Here is a 16,465-nt window from a genome sequence, read left to right as displayed (position 1 = left end):
TTTTAGTAGATACAGTATTCGGCAAACAAATTGAGACTCACATTAAATTTTTTTATTGTAAAATCATTAGCAGCTGTATTAGCTAAGAAAATTAACCAACAACAATCTCCAGTTTTTAACGTTTACTTAAATTTATCCTTTGTGTTTCTTGGTTAAAAGACAAGGTTCTCTTTTGGTCTGAGACTTGTACACTAACAAAGGAGCAAAAGGTCAACCTCCTCCCAGCAAACAAAAGGTCAAGTTCCCATGTAAAGAAACCAAATCCCAGTCCTCCTGATCTTGAAATACACAGGACACAGATTATTCTAATTGACCAAATTCAGCACAATTTATGCATATGTTCAACTCCTCCTTCCTAGGCATTACAGCAAAGGGTATATTCAGCTTATGAACAGTCTGGAATGCATAATTTACAAAGTCAAAAACAGTTAAAAATAGCCCTCCATGCATGCTAAAACTTTTAAAAGGTTATTTCTGCTTAAGAGGTGACTGGAGTCAGAGACTTAAGATTCCATGGGAATGGCTTGTTTTATGTTATAATTAGTAATTGTTTCTAAATGCAGTTTCATTAAAGGGTTATGTGGTCTGCTTGGCCGCTAAGACTTCACTGTCTACTAACCATTGTCTACCCACCACTGAGGTGGGTCTAAATCATAGTTCCCCAAAAGTGAAGGAGAAAGGAAATTTCAAATTTCAGGGTTTGAGACAGTTGATTTCCCTGTTGGGGAGGAATTAAAACCCTAGATACAAACATTTACAAAGCTGCTTACAGAGATTTAAAAAGCATTGCAGAAAGCAGGAAGGCAATGAAATAAACAGGCCCTTCCACACCTAATGGAAGCCACTGTAAAGCTGCTAGTGACACTAAATGGTAACAAAACTGGACCTTCACAGTAAAGCTTAGTTTTGAATGCTTAGTTTTGAATTTTTCCCATTTAAGAATTGCTTTCCAAATATGCACAGATACCCTGAAAGCACAGGGCAAAAAATACTGTTTATAGAACAGCATTAATGTGGAAAACTTTTTTGCTGTTACAGCTATGAACTATGAATTATACATATTCATTTACATGGAAAAATACAACAGGAAGCACCTACCCAGGCATACATATTTTCCAAGGATAGTGAAGTTCAGTTGCATACAACAAACATTTCTGCAAAATAACTTGGACCTGCTTTAGGTGTTTGGACAGTGCCTGAACCCCTCTAGGAGTAGCCCTGTGCTCATTGTCTTGGGTACAATTGTACATTCCCATAATCAGTTCATGCCTCTCAGACATACTTACATCCTCTCACAAGGACAGAAAAAGTGGTAGTAAGAAAATTGTAGTAGAAATAAACTTTAAAAAATCAAATGATTAGCTTAATTAGCTGTTCAGATTTGGTCATAAATCATTATTTTGAAAGTCTGATTTCAGTGGGAACCGCATGCTATTTAACATGGATAAAATGAAGTAATGAGTTAGTGTGGGGTTTTTTAGGGGACAAAACCACTGGCAACATGGGAAGGTGACAGGAAGGCAGCGTGTTCAGGGGCATCTCCTCCTGGGACGAGCAGCACTGACCTCCTGGCGGGCTGCGCGTCAAGGCCCCATGCAGGTGTGACCGAGGAGAGGCAGCTCGAACCTGACAGAAACACAAAAGGAAAATCAGCGTGTTTCTGCTTTATGAATGCACCACTATGAGCCCAGGGCCTTGCAGCAGCATTGAGAGAGGACTTTGAGGGTTATTTTAGCACAGTAGAGACACCTGTGGCTCGTCCAGCACAGGTCATGGCCTCAAGTGCTGTGATTGACAGCCCAGACTAGCAGGAAAGGCAGCGACTGCAGCACCCGGCACTTGGGGAAGGGAAGCATGGTTTCTGGGGGACGGGGAAGGATACGGCTGTGCCCTGGGGTCACTGCTGGCCTCCTCTCCATGTCTTCTGCTTCACCAAAGGCAACAAACCAGCAAGGCTCCACTGGGGGAGATTTGTGTTTACATTTGGGAGGAAGAGTGAGGGCCCAGACAAGACTCTTGCCTTTTTTGCTTCCATTAAATACCAAATGTTTCTCCCCTAACTCATGCCCTGTACCACTCCCCAGTCATCCAACTGTGGCTGCTTCAGCTGTGATGGATTTCACATCCCCCTTGAGATCCTTCAGAACTCATTTCAGCTCGTCCAAAACAAAATGGGGGGGGGGAGGAGATCTTCCTGATCTGCATCCTGTCTTGTATAGGAACAGGGGTACTTGGGACTGTAAGGAAGTCCTGGATCTGACCCAGCACTCTGCTGTTGCAGTTTGTCACGTCACATCATCCCTTCCAAGAACTAATCAAGTTCCACATGACAAGCACTCTGGGGTTTTTGCCCCCACAAGTACGGTTGGGAAGTTTACCAGGGTGAAGTGCTGGGCAGTTAAATATTTCCCCTGTACATTTATTCATGGCCATTTTTAAATCTTTTTGTTTTACAAAGCTTTGCCCTTTTTCTTAAATAGCTCTTCATCCCTGCTTTGTTTTGTTGTTCTGTTTTGTTGTGTGTTTTTTTTTTAAATCCCTCTCTGATATATTACAAGAAAGCAGTTACCCTTCCATGCTCCCCATATGTCTAACACCAGCCTTCAGCAGCACAACAGAGCAAAGCAACTTGTTTAAGCCTTCACTTGCAAGATACTCTTTCTTCACTCCTTCTGCTAGTCCTTCTCCATGTCTGGAGCTTAAAATAATGGATCTCAGGATAAACACAACTGTACAGTAAATGGCTCAGGTGAAGTCCCACCAATGCCTCATGCAGTGACATAAATACTTCCCTCCTCCAACTGGAAATACTTTGATGCACCCAAGTAGCACAATCCATCTAAAACCAATCTGAAATGGACCTCACCAGCTCACCAGAAAGCTGTTCCAGGGTCCATCATTAGCCAGAGAGGTTCTCCACCACCCCTGCATAAAAACACCCCTCTCCACATCCTCTCTTGTTTACCCTGAGCCAGGCCTCTCAGCAAAGCAGCTTTTTGCTTTTGTGTTGTTTTGGGGAGATAGAGCTTATTTGCTGTGACAGCACGCTGTCCTACTGAGCACACTTCTGGACCACCATCAGTCCCCAGAGCCCATTTCCCTCAGAAGGTGTCTTCCTAGTGAGGAGAAGAGGCATGACTCACCTCAGTGTTATGTTTCATACTGGCTACCTTCTGACTTGGTGAGGAGACACAAAATTCTCCAAGGGACATAGAGAAAATGATTTGTGGTTCTGTTGCAGCCTGCCTGCAAGACCCTGAGAAGAGGCTTTGGGCTCCATGCCTGCCCCTGTAAAAAAGGGCTGTAACATTTGCTCTGGCTCTGTAGCCCAAGATGTCTGCCCACAGGGGAATGAGCTTCCCCCTATACTATTAAATTGTAGTCAAACATCACCTTTGTGCTGCATAAGGCAGCAGTACAGAGCGTGGATTGAGGAGGGACAGACCTCAGGCCGCAGTGGTGGGACCGGGGCCTGGGCCGAAGCTGCCACCATCACCACACCACATGCAGGCTCCTTGTCTACAGCCGCCATTGTGCTTTTCATCAAACACTAACAGCTTTCTAGGGCTTTCTGTTCGCCTTCGCAAAAGGCAGAAGAACCACGGTGTTATTTCCCATGGTGTGCGTCAGTCGGTCTATCAGGGTGGGTGATTCAGAGAGCGTTTCGCCAAGAGCGAATGAATGTGTGAGGCCATGGGTCTTGGCTGGAGGTGAGCAGGTAGGGAACCGCGGCTCCTCCTCACCGTCCTCCTGTTACCACAGCCTTGCTCCTTACAAAGGCCCCATTGTAACAACAGCAAAGCCCAGAGCAGAAAAGGGGGAGGCTTTCCCCACCCTCCCCCTTTCGGAGGTATAACCTACCTCTGCTGTTAAGAGATCTCTTTTCTGTCGAGTTGCATTAAACTCATTTCTGGAAGAAAACAAAAAGGAACCTGTATAATCGAAGGTCCCTGGAACAGCCTGAATAAGCAGCTCCCCAGAGAGAAGTGTTTCTCTCTGATTACCATCACTTTATCAAAGAGGTCTTTCTTGGCTTAACATTTAAAATGGCGATTTTTTTTTCATGGTCTCATTTTACAGAATTCAATAGTGCTCCAATCTCTGCTCTCAAACGTGGGATGCTTTATCAGGGAGGTACATGGGGCTTATGAGGGAGAGGTAAGCAGGCAAAATAAGCTTATATGACAGGATACAAAATTGCAAAGCAGTTTCATAGGTACTTGACAGTGTGTGTGGCAGCAAGTTCCCCCAAGTGTGATTTGAATATATTGTGACAGAGCTTTTAATAGCAAAAGATGGCTTGCCAGCTATAGCTGACTTAAATTTGCAATTAAGTTTAGAAACAAGGGCAGCAGGCTATAAAACATAGTTTTATCAACAGTCCAAGATGGCATATTATTTGATATGCATGTGTGCTCACTAGATGCAGAGGTCACTAGACATCCAAAGCTATGTCCAATTGGAAACTTCTACTAAAATTGATGGCATAGTTCCCATTTAATTCAATGGGATCAGGAACATTCCCTAGTTTGGGTTTTGTTTGGATTTCAGCTTCTACATGAAAACTTGTATTGAAAATGTTTATTTTATGGCTGTATAGCACTTACTTTTCTGTGCTTCAAATAGCAGCTAGGATTTTATCATGCAATTAAAATTGTAGAAGGATACTCATTTAATGTATTTTTCCAGACATAAAATAATGATCTCATCCTGGTTTCATTCCATTATTCCACTAAGCTTTCTTGAGACCATAGAAGTATCATTTTTCATAAGTGCCTTCATTTTTCAAATAGAGGATCCATGCCTGTTGTGTAAATTCTTTGAAAAGAGATGTAAACATTCTGAAAGTGTGTTTTACATCCAATGCACATGTACTTGACATCTTACATGTCAAATTCAAGACTATATTTTACTTTCTAACTTACGCTATATCAGATAAGCCTTATATGTTTTTGTTTTATTTGTAGAACTTGACAAATATGGAATAAAAACTTACCTTGAAGTTCTTCTCAAAAGAGAAAGCTTGCAATAAGATCCTGTAGATTAAAAAGTCATTACGTTAAATGTTTTTCTACAGCCTCACTCTGCATTTGGCAAACAACACTACTGAAATTTGTTCTTTAAAAAATGGCTAATGATCCTGAGTTTTCCAGAGCACTTTTACATAAACTTTTTTCTCTTCCTAAGGGACCTAGCAACAGATGCTTTCCTTCCTGATAGCTTGATTCTTTCAAGGGCTTATCAACCCCAGTTTTCCACGGTCTAAACTCTGGTAAATACTACCACCAAAAAGAGAGAAGAGTTCTTAGTTGTTCAGAGCCTCAGACCAAATCTGATAAAATTACAGGAGGTAATTATAAGTACAAGGGATACTCAGAGCTATCCAGAATCAAGCTCCTTCGGCAGTTAGGTGTAATCATTTTCTGAATATTACTTGCAAAATTCAATTGTAATCCGGTTACTCTCTTTCTCACATTGTCTTAGAAATCTTCATAATGGCTGCAAATAAACTATCTGCAAGACCCATCTAAAGTGAATATACTGGTTAAAAATAGGATTGTTTCTATAACCAGAAGAGCAATTATTTATTTAAGCATTCCAAAAATGCTTAAACAAAGTGCAGGTGCGGTCTGATGAAATAAAATCATACCTTGTTGAAATTCATTACCTGCTTACTCATCTGACAGTAGTGGCAAGGAATAAATGAAACTTAAACATAGTTCCTTGACAATTATTTTGTAACAAAATTCAGACATAGAAAATGTGTCTTTTTAAAAAATGAGAGCTATATTTTAGCTTCAACACCTGTCAGAGAGAAAGGAGATATGTAAAATGGGTTATTTAACCTATGTTATTGTTTCTTGAATTCCAAAAAGGGTTAAAAATATTGTTTGATAATGATAGAAAAAGAAATAGCTGTATTAATAAAATATTTAGAGAACTCATTTTTAAAGTTAGTATTTCTTCAGAAATGGAATAAAGTTCTTACCTTGCAAAGAGGACAGCAGTGAATGAAGCAAAAATATACTCCACGGTATCATTAAATTGAGTTTTCCCACAATGTTCATTTCAGTATAACTTACTAATAGGAAATTTATCCAAATTGATGGCTTTGATTATGATGGCATCTTATAACTACGTATTCCTACAGTGTGTTTAAATCCTTTCAAAGTTAAATAGTTGGATGCATTATTTGAAATAATACAACGCAAAAAGGAAAAAAGAAGACATCAAGCTTGGTAGATATATACAGCTTCAGGAGCTTTGCAAATGTTGCATACAACTTTCTGGCTGCATGTCTCTCATTAGTAATGCGTGGTAACTCCTCAGCAGAGTCTGTATTAGTTACACTTTTGCTAGACCTGCGAGTATTACTCCTCTGTTGAGCTCAATCGGCCCTTTATAACACAGAAGACAATGACATAGAAAGAAATTTTGCCATGTCATGATGGTCTGAGAGATCCTTCAGTCGTCATTACACCTTTGTGTGCTTTGCGGCTTGTGTTGATCTCTGCCCTTTGCTTCTTATAGTGAAAAATTTTAGCAAGAACCTCCAGTTATATTAATGCATAAAATATAACCAGATCATTTTGGAGATTAACATATGAATGTTCCTTATCTGTTCCAAGAGGAGAGACAAAAAAATCGATGAACCAATACACTTGGATTTTTAAGAATATTTGAGATAAATTTTTGTGTATAGTTTGCTCCTGTCATGAAAGAAAACTTCCCAGCAGATAATTGTATTTCACTCTCATTAAAAAACTTGTTTGGAAATTTTCATATTACCAAAAAGGAGAAAGAAATCAATGGGGCCAGGGGGTTTTGTTTCTAATTTTCATTAAAATGGAAAACTGTAAATTCACCAAAATTTAACACGAACATATATTAAAATGGAAAAAACCTTACCCACTTTACTCTAAACATTAATAGAATCACTAAAAAGTGCAGTTTTAATGACACATATAATGCTAATTGAAATTACTACAACTCACTTTCATTTGCAAAGCCTATCTTTTGTCTTACACTTCATTCTTCCTAGCATGCACTTTGTAGGATGCTGGGAGCATTTGGTTGTGAACCAAAATAAAATTCAGAAGTTTTTGGTCTCTCTCAGGTAAAAATTTCTCCCATCAACTCTTTTAGCCCTTTCTCTCCCCTTCTCCCCTGCTGGACTGGAAGAGAGGGCAAAGGAAAACATACAACCTCTCCAATCACAGTCAAAGACAAACCCTTATGCCCACACAGCAGTACCCATGCAGGTTTAGGATCACTGGTGGCCTAAGGACAATTATTGCAAACTGATGTACATTATTACAGTACACTGTGGTTCCAGTATTTCTTAAGATTTAGTTTTATTACTGACTGTATTTAAGTGACTCTGGATGCAGTTTTCTACAAATACATACATGCACAAAATATTTACCAAACAGCCATTGAAATGGGTTATCTGTCCATCTTGTGTTTCATTATTCTGTAAATCCTAAAGGAAACTTATTTACACAATTCACATTTCAAGGAGATTTTTGCTGTTTTTACTTTTGACTAACTCCAGGCTGCTCACACTCACTGAATATGCTTATCTGCAGCCAGTCTGCATCTTCCAGCTTATTTTCATCTGCTCCACAAGATCCAAAACCACTCCAGTCTGCAAACTGAAGTAAAAGAATTGAGTTCCTTATCCAAATTAACACACTAATGTAGTCATAGTCACAGATTGCAAACATTTAATGGGGGCACCTACCCTGTAGGAGGTGGCAGAGGCTAATCAACATTTCATGCTCTCATAAATCTCCTGTTAGAGGATGATGCCTTGAGGTTGCTGTCAAGCTGAGATGAACCCAACACAGCATTAGAGTTTCCAATTTCCATTACCAGTCTCTGAGTTATTTTCCTTTGAAGCTATGTCTGGTGTAGAAACCATTTCAAACTCTTATAAGAAATCTGATCTGGGATTCTTCCACTCCTCAAGATGATATTTCACACCATGTTTCATATGTGGCATCAAAAATAATAAAACTTACCATTAATATAAATTAACTCTTTTGATTTAGCAGAAGCCATTAAAACGACTTTTTGTTTGTTTGTTTTCAATTTTTATATAATAAAGTTGAGGTAATATTCAGGGAGTGTTAGTATTTCATTGTTGTTTGACTTCTAATGACTTAAAAGTAGGCCAAGCCTCTGCAGCTGTAAAGGGTCTTTTTAAGAGTTAGAGCAATAGGTTTCATTAGGTTTGGATATCTCTGCTCAAGGCAGGGTAGGAAATAGCACGGTCCCAAGCACATGAAGGACATTAGCTAATAAGGAAAAAGAATTATTCATCCAAGTACACTGAACTGTAGCTCATAGGACTATATTAAGAAAGAAAGAAAAAAAAATGAATCAAATTATATTCAAGCAAAGACAAATTATCTACACAAGTAGTGGAATACTCGCAGATTGGGACTTCTGGACAATGTGATCAGAAACAATACATTAGAAAATAATCACTTTAGTGAGAAAAAGAACACAATACAGAAAACGTATTGGCCTACACTTAAATTCTGGTGTCATATTTTCAAGTTACAGATTTTTCTTTCAAAATTAAATCAGAAGTTTTCAACACAAATATTTGTTTATTATAGTCAAAATAAATTTGCCCAAGATTTTCCAACATAACATTTTGAGATGACTTAATTTTATATGCAGCTTATGCATTTTATCAGGATTATAAATAATGGCTGAAGAAATAACAGCCTTCAATGATCTTGGGTTCAAGCTTGCCCTGTTTTGGACTTGGATCCATTATCATCATTAACAAAATACGGTACTTTCTAGAGCTCACACTTCAACCTTCACTGAACTGGTAATTGAGTAGTGTGTGCAGTTTTGGGCACCACAGTACAAAAAGGACGTAAAACTATTGGACAGTGTCCAGAGGAGGGCTACAAAGATGGTGAAGGGCCTAGAGGGGAAGACGTATGAGGAGCGGCTGAGGTCACTTGGCCTGTTCAGCCTGGAAAAGAGGAGGCTGAGGGGAGACCTCATTGCAGTCTACAGCTTCCTCACGAGTGGGAGTGGAGGGGCAGGCGCCGATCTATTCTCTTTAGTGACCAATGATAGGACCCGTGGGAATGGTGTCAAGCTGAGGCAGGGGAGGTTCAGGCTGGACATCAGAAACAGGCTCTTCACTGAGAGGGTTGTCGCACACTGGAACAGGCTCCCCAGGGACGTAGCCATGGCACCAAGCCTGTCGGAGTTTAAGTGTTTGGACTGTGCTCTTAGTCATATGGTCTGAATTTTTGGGTAGACCTGTGTAGTGCCAGGAGTTGGACTTGATGATCCTTGAGGGTCCCTTCCAACTCAGGATAATCTATGATTCTATGGCATTTTCAATGAATAATTAAGTGGGACCACATTCTGATGTGTGCGCCTGATCTTCCTAAGAATTAATATCAGTGAAGCTCATGAAAGAGCTGGGTGATACAAGATTAGGGGCATTTCTTCTGTTCCAAGAACTACCTCCACAGCTGCTCAAAAACCTCACTAGGGGTTTGAAGATCAAATTGTATTTCTTTGTGTAAGGGTGTCCTTGGCCAGAGCAAATGCTTAATCACCAGAGCTTGACTGACATCAGGAAAGGTGAGGGAAAAGGGGAAAGGAGAAAAGGGAAAAGGGAGAGGAGACGGGAAGGAAGATTTTTGTGAAAATGTTTTCTCCTTACATCTTCCCACAGCTTAAAACTTCACGTTAATTACCCTTCCGCAATGAAGTTAAGCCCTCTAGTGGTTAATCGGCCAACAACCATTTAGAATGAAGACCTCCACCACCCAGGCAGACACTAGCCCAATTCCGCAAACATTTCTCATGTAGAAAACAAGTTTGTGGGAATGACATCACTCTCCAGGATTAATAGGGCATTTTCGTAGGATCAGAGTTCAGTTCAGAAAGCATTTTTATTATGTTAAGAGCTTTTTGTCTGAAGAAATAACACACAGATATCATCTCTGGATATATTAGTAGCAATGCAAGTTTTATTTTCAGCCTTTCCATAAAAGAACAACAAAACAAAACCCCCCAGTTCTTACAAGCTGTTCTGTGGGCAGCAAAACTGATAAATCAGGTTTCCCCATAACTGAAAACACCCCTAAGGTTACTGGCACTGAGTATTCCATTTCCCCTGCCCCTGAGTTTCACATCCCAGGAACTCTGTATCCCCCCCTTTTCCCCTGTGTCTGGCTGGTCTAAGAGCTAGGCAAGGATCAGTTTTGGACAAGCCACAGCATAAGGTATGTATGTGCCAACTGGCAGACTAGTACACATTTCCTAAGCACTGAGTGAGCCATTGCTTGTCAGTCACCACACGAGCCAAACAACTAAAAGGCTTATTTTTCCTCAGCTGAAACTAATTAACATCCATCAAGATGCCAGTTTTCACAAAACTCACGGGAATTCAGTAATCAAATTTGAAGTTATCCCTGCATAGCATCTTTTCCTTAGAAAGCCAGGCTGCAAGTCAGAACACTGCAGTTCTCAGCAGTCCAAGAGCTAGAGTACTTTGTGAGCAACTCTATTACGAGGTACAGACTCTGAGCAACTTGCTGGACAAGAAATGGGTCATATCTGAGGATGCAGAAGGGAGGGACTGAGGAAAGCAAACTATTCATCTTGCCAAAGAGACAGCAAGTGTCTGGAATTTAATATATCATTCACTTAGCATAAGACAAAAAATCCTGGTATTTCAATTGGCAATAGAATAGGCAACAGTCCCCTCCAATGAAAGTGTGAAAGGTTTGAATAAGTTTTCTACTTCCATTCAGGTCATGTATTGCAGTATTTTGTGGCGGACACTTGACAGCTAAAATGAGAGATGGACGGAGAATTCTTTTTCAGAAGGAATTTGTTCAAGTTACACGTTTAACTCTTGAGTAACTACACTTCAGTGAGAGTAGTTTAAACAAAAGCTTTATCCAGAAAAAGCAAAAAGATAACAAGTGCCAATGATTATAAAAAACTATGAATAATCGTTTTCCTAAACTAGAGCAAAAGGACAATATTGTGCTATTATCTCCAGTTCCCCAACTCAACTCAAGGAAGTCAGTTTAACTTTGTATAGTCTTGGTACACTGAAATAACAGCCTTAAGTGAGAGAAGAAATATCACATTTCAAAGAAATCTGGACAAAAATCTGGAGTATCAAGATGCTCATATAACAATTTCAGTATTGTCATACAAGTGTAAAGCAGACAGGAAAAATATCCAGCTACAAGAGAGCAGAAGCTAGGCTATTGGTTGACTCGTCCTCAGTGTTTCTTCCAGTCCCTCTCCAGATTGGTTTCCAAACAGGAAACAACAGTACGGGGCTGTTTTCATGCCTGTGGGGTCAGCTCATTTCCAAGGTCTCATTCAATCACTTACAACTCTTCCAAGGGACAGAATTAGCCTTTCCAACAGCCTTGACACATCCCAAGTTTTACTCGGAACTTAACTCTTCCTCTTCCTAACCAGAACACTTCCAAAATGAAAATCCTCAAAGCTTCAAAAGATGAGAAACTGGAACTTCTCCAGTATTTTATGTTTCATAAACACACACCCTAGTTATGGTCTTCCAAACTACTGTCAGATTTTCAGCTCTGAATTTTTCACACATATTTCCCTAAGGACTTCAATCACCTCACCTAGCTCATGACATGAGCAGTCTGGCTACCAAATGGATTTTACTATTATTAGATACAGTTCTCCATGTCTGTATCCACCTGTGTTTGTAATGAGCAAACATGGTTGAAAGATGAAGTGAGCCCCAATGTGTTTTGTAAAACAAAGCCCTTTTTATGTTTTACAGTTACAAAAAACTGTTTTTGAAAGAAAGTAAATTGTGTTTACTTCAAAAGTTTCCTATATTTAGACATACTAATCCAGAAAACTGTGCCTCTTATTATCTGGTAACAGCTGGTAGGGCAAGAGGTCATTCTCTTCATACATGAACATATATAATTACTTTGGTTTTGACAATGTAAACTTTAAATAGAAATTTTAAAATAGCGTCTGAATATACACTTTAGACTATGCTGAGGGAGTTGCCCTGAAGGTGGTAAATTATTTGCCACTGGCCATCACGCATGCATCAACATAAGCAGTGCATGCAAATGCAGTACTGTCACTTAATATTCCATGTCCACATTTGGGACTTTAAAAAAAGTGGTTATTTCAAATTAATATATAATGGAAACAAAATTCCTTTGCAAAAACACTAAGTGCCAACCCCAAAGTATACAGAGATGCTTAATGCAGCATTACTCTAGGGTGGCATACTAAGGCAGATCACTTCAGATGTTACCAGCTAGGAGTCAGACCCACTCCCACACATTGCATGCTGTCTGCAACCAGGCTTTAACAGACATTTTCACATGGGAAGAACACGGGTATTTATCTCCACCCATAATACCAGGACAATCCAGGTCCCCAAAAAGGTCCACATTTGTTTGCTTATCAGAAATGCAAAGGTTGGAGTCTGCTTCAACAAGCTGTTGCATGTACCCACCCCACCAGCCACCCTGCCCCCCCAAAAATCAATAGGATGTAAGCCTTTTATGTTCTGGTAATTTACGTTCTGATGTACATCCATAGCAGAAAACTGCTGTTCTTTCCTGAGACCCTGAAGTCTATCAAGACTTCCTACGAAGGGATCAAAGAGAACTGCCAAAAGCCCTGATTTTACTTCAATATCAGTGGATTTGTGAATCAATGTAAACTGAAAATCTATTTACCCACACAGAAAAAACACAATTTATAAGCACGGAATTTATCAAATTCTTTGTCTTTATTGACTGTCACATGACTGTTGACCAATTTTAACGGTAAGACTTCTGGTAGCGTGCACGAGCCCCAGGTCCTCCAAATTTCTTGGATTCACAACGGCGAGGATCTGCAACCAGCAGAGTCCTGTCGTACTGGATTAGGATATCCTTGATCTCTTTCTTGGAAGCTTCATCAACATCTGTTTAGAAAAAAAAAGATTTCAGTTTTAGAAATTTCACAAGGAACAAAATCTTGGGATTTTCACACCTATCAGAAGCCATACATTTCCACTTCAGGCTAATATAACAATCAAAACAATGAACTTACATTTTTGATAATAAGCCACCAATGCTTTGGAAATAGCTTGACGGATAGCTGTTAAGAAAGAAGATGGATCAGTAAGGATTGCAAATATATTTAAAACTCAAAATAAAACACAAAGTGCCAATTATCTGAGCAACTTGCTGTCTTGTTCTCTGCCAAATTGTCCTTCCCCTCCTTCATCTCCTCTCCCACATACTCCATGTGACCTTTATTTTGGCAAATCTGAAGAAACCTGTGCCAAGAGGCCACCCACAGTTCACTTTCTGATTCAACAACTGCTAGCTAGCCAAGGAATTGTACATGGGCAATCCTGATCACCTTCTTTAAAATACAAACTTAAAGTTATCTTCTACCAGGCAGGATTTTCAAATCCTTAGAAACACAGCTCTCTAAAATATCTAGAATTTTCAGCAAGAATAAAATTTTTGGTGAGTTCAAATTCTAAAAGAGGCAAAATGCACAACAGGATGGCATGAGTAGTTGTCAGCATACCTCTGTAAAACAAGCCTGTAACATAGCCACCAGAACACAAAACAGGGCTATGGGAGCGACTGTAAACATTTTGTTTGGGATCAGCGTTCTGATGAAAAACTGAATTTTCTGAAAAATTAACACAACTTAAAAGACTGAAATGTGTCCCCGCTCTTCCAAGTGTTTTCAACTGCACTTCACTGATCTATACCCAGACTATAACAGCAGAACAAATCTATCATAGGTAAAGAGCAACCCTATCTAATGCAAGTATGTTCTCAATCTACTCTGTAAGAGGAAGAACCACCTAGCTCTGGAGGTCAGATGAAAGATGCTTCTGGACAACTTAAAAACTTACAATTAAAGACATAATTTCTAATGATAAGCCCCCTTCTCTGCCTTCCAAAAATCTTTGCGTTGAGGCACACTTCCAATTATTGTGCTGCAAGATGCAAAGATCCGTTCCTCAAATCTCCTCAGAATTCTCCTCAGAATTTCACAAATTTTCTTCGTTCAACTTGTTCCAGATGTTACAACTCCGCAAACAAAATATAACCACTAAGCCCATACAAAAAGCTGTATTTGAGTACTGAAACCAAGATGCACAAGCTGCTACTCTCAACTCAGGACTCTCACATGCGCGGTTTGACCTGTTCTATCCCACACCGAAGGTTCCGCACAAAGCCTTACCGTAGATTTGCGCTACGTGGCCACCACCCTTCACACGGACTCTGATGTCAACACCAGCAAATCTTTCCTTCCCCAGGAGCAGGACAGGTTCAAGCAGCTAGAAAACAAAACACAATAAAAGAAGTTAATTTGTGATCAGGGACAGCATGGCCTAGAGCCTGTAGCGGGTTTACAAAATGTGAAGTTACTAAACATTCTGAAAAGCAGAGCCTTGATTTTACAAGTACACATCCCACGTAAGTAGGACTTGTACATCTCTTGCAGCGTTCTTTGACATCTACTAATACCGTTGTAAAACTAAGTTGTTGGGTTTTTTTGTTTAAGTTTCAAAAGGCCAAACAACTATTCTATTAAGTTCTAATGAATCTTTTGAACAGGAAGCTTTGAAGTTTCCTGTTTCAATGTAAAAAATTGATTATCTCCTGAAAATACTTCTGACAACAAAATGCATGGTAATTGACTTTACATAATTTTGTTCCACAGCACTTCGTATCATCTCATGCTCATTTTAGACTCTTTTGTGTATACATATGTATGTTCGAACACATCAAAGTTAAATTACTTTATACAGTGTAAATAAACTATGTTAACCCAATTAAGCAAGAATCCCTCTGCCAACAGCACAATTATGACAGGACAATTTTCTGCGTTTTCTGCAGTGTTTACATTTCTACACACAAAAAATATTTAGTACCACCAATAAGGCAATCTACTCTTTTCCATCCTCAAGCAATTAAGTGGATAAAGGTACTTTAATATCCAAGCAGGTAGGAAGGCTGGGTGGATGCTTACTTTATACTGCAGAGTTCTGGGCTCAATCATTTCCAGAGGTCTTCCGTTCACCTTAATGAGGCCATTTCCTCTTTTGCAGTGGGCAACAGCGGTTGCTGTTTTCTAGAAGTCCAAACACATGTTTGAAGCACTTAATTTTTCACAGTAGCAGCATAAAGTAAAACCTTCTGAAAATTAAACAGTCTAAAATCTTATTTTGTGCTGAATATTAACATCCCTCAAAAAACAAAACAGTACCACTTCTTACATTCCAACGTATTCATTTAGAGTACTGTAGGACCACCTTAACGAGATTATATTTCTCTGAGAGTGGGAGAGATACCCAATCCGTTGAGCAAAACGTTACTTTTGTGGCCCACCTCTTCATAAAAACATGCAACCTACGACTTTTGGATCGATTGAATCCCCCCACCGCAAGCTTTATTTCCCAATTTATTTAACACGGCTCCCAGGCACCACAGATAATCCGGGCAAGCCCCCAACGTCCCCCGTGAGGCGCCCTGAACCAGCGGGGCCGGGCCTGCTCCCTGTGGGCACCACCTCCGACGGGCCCACCGCGCCACGACACGTGGATGCCGATCAGGCCTCGCTAGCGCCAGCCCTGCCGCATTGCAGCTCCGGGGCACCACTCCCGGGACCACGCCTGGCTCCGCCGCCGCCGAGCAGGGGCCGGGTGGGCGCCGAGAGCCTGGAGGCCGCGGCCTAGTCCTGGGGGGGAGGCGGCGGGGGCCGCCCTCACCTTCCTCCCGAAGACCTGGACGCTCTGCAGGGGCCCCTTGGCCGGCATGATGACTCCTGCAAGAGAGAGGGGCGCGGGGTTAGCGCGGTGGGGGGCTGTGGGGGGCGGTGTGGGGCGGCGGGGCCCGGCGGCGGGGGGAGCCCGGCAACGCTCACCCTGCCTCGGCGGCTGTGCGGCGAAAAGGGCGCACGGGGCCGCCCGGCCGCGCCTCAGGGGCGGCCCTGCCGCAAAGTGCGCCGCGCTTCCGGCAGCGCGACGCAACGCCGCGCCTCCGCCAGGCTGCGCTTTACGGCAGCTTGGGGGCGGGGGCTGTTTTTTTTTTTTTTTTTTTTTTTTTTTTTTTTTAATAAATATGTGATAGAAACAAAATTCCTTTGCGAGAACGCTCAGTTCAGAGGAGATTTGTCCCTGGGGGAGCCGCGCAGCCCGTGCCCTGGGGGGGTGGTGGTGGGGTCACTCGCTTTCTGCGCAGTAACGCGTCGAGTGTGGGCCACACGCAAAAGCAGTGTTATTGCTCCTCTGAGTCTGTTAAAATGCTGGAGAACATAAACCATTAAACTTTGTACTCCGCAGTAACATCACACACTGAGTCACGTTCAGGCAGTTCTTCATACCCTCGTAAATAGTCACCAACCATTACGTTTAAAATCAGAGTTCTGCTTACGTTCA

At 41.0% G+C, this 16,465-nt stretch overlaps 2 protein-coding genes across 11 annotated transcripts in view; both read right to left on the bottom strand.

Moving 5' to 3' along the window:
• The window catches only part of OTOGL (otogelin like), a 98,068-nt gene extending 91,634 nt beyond the window's left edge, over positions 1 to 6,434 (bottom strand). For 5 of the 10 annotated variants that reach the window (XM_080552361.1, XM_080552365.1, XM_080552364.1 and 2 more), the window contains exons 1-4: positions 5,990 to 6,430; positions 4,997 to 5,036; positions 3,862 to 3,910; positions 1,566 to 1,626 (exon numbers count right to left, since the gene is read on the bottom strand). In XM_080552361.1, the coding sequence (XP_080408487.1) occupies positions 1,566 to 1,626; positions 3,862 to 3,910; positions 4,997 to 5,036; positions 5,990 to 6,068 (229 nt within the window). In that variant the 5' untranslated portion in view covers positions 6,069 to 6,430. Of the gene's footprint in view, positions 1 to 1,565; positions 1,627 to 3,861; positions 3,911 to 4,996; positions 5,037 to 5,989 lie in introns of all 10 variants that reach the window. The other 5 variants (XR_013938306.1, XR_013938307.1, XR_013938308.1 and 2 more) reach the window with 3 other exon arrangements.
• Positions 6,435 to 12,783: 6,349 nt separating this feature from the next.
• On the bottom strand, positions 12,784 to 16,052 carry RPS16 (ribosomal protein S16). The gene is made up of 6 exons (XM_080605019.1): positions 15,952 to 16,052; positions 15,797 to 15,852; positions 15,058 to 15,159; positions 14,266 to 14,362; positions 13,108 to 13,155; positions 12,784 to 12,979 (listed from the first exon to the last, which is right to left on the bottom strand). Exons 2-6 carry the CDS (start codon positions 15,842 to 15,844, stop codon positions 12,834 to 12,836), a joined length of 441 nt encoding a protein of 146 aa, XP_080461145.1. The 5' UTR covers positions 15,845 to 15,852; positions 15,952 to 16,052; the 3' UTR covers positions 12,784 to 12,833.
• Positions 16,053 to 16,465: the final 413 nt, after the last annotated feature.

Source organism: Anser brachyrhynchus (genome assembly GCF_964034855.1).
Source record: "Anser brachyrhynchus genome assembly, chromosome: 1".
NCBI lineage: Eukaryota > Metazoa > Chordata > Aves > Anseriformes > Anatidae > Anser > Anser brachyrhynchus.
Note: the sequence above shows the minus strand (reverse complement) of the source record. Positions and strands in the feature narration are given on the sequence as shown.

Excerpts from the sequence above, each read along its gene's own strand:
- RPS16 (XM_080605019.1), bottom strand. The coding sequence starts at position 15,844 with ATGCCGGCCAAGGGGCCCCTGCAGAGCGTCCAGGTCTTCGGGAGGAAG. Across the intron at positions 15,160-15,796 it reads TCCAGGTCTTCGGGAGGAAG|AAAACAGCAACCGCTGTTGC; the intron begins GTGAGGGCGGCC and ends TTGGACTTCTAG. Across the intron at positions 12,980-13,107 it reads GGTGGCTTATTATCAAAAAT|ATGTTGATGAAGCTTCCAAG; the intron begins GTAAGTTCATTG and ends TTTTCTAAACAG.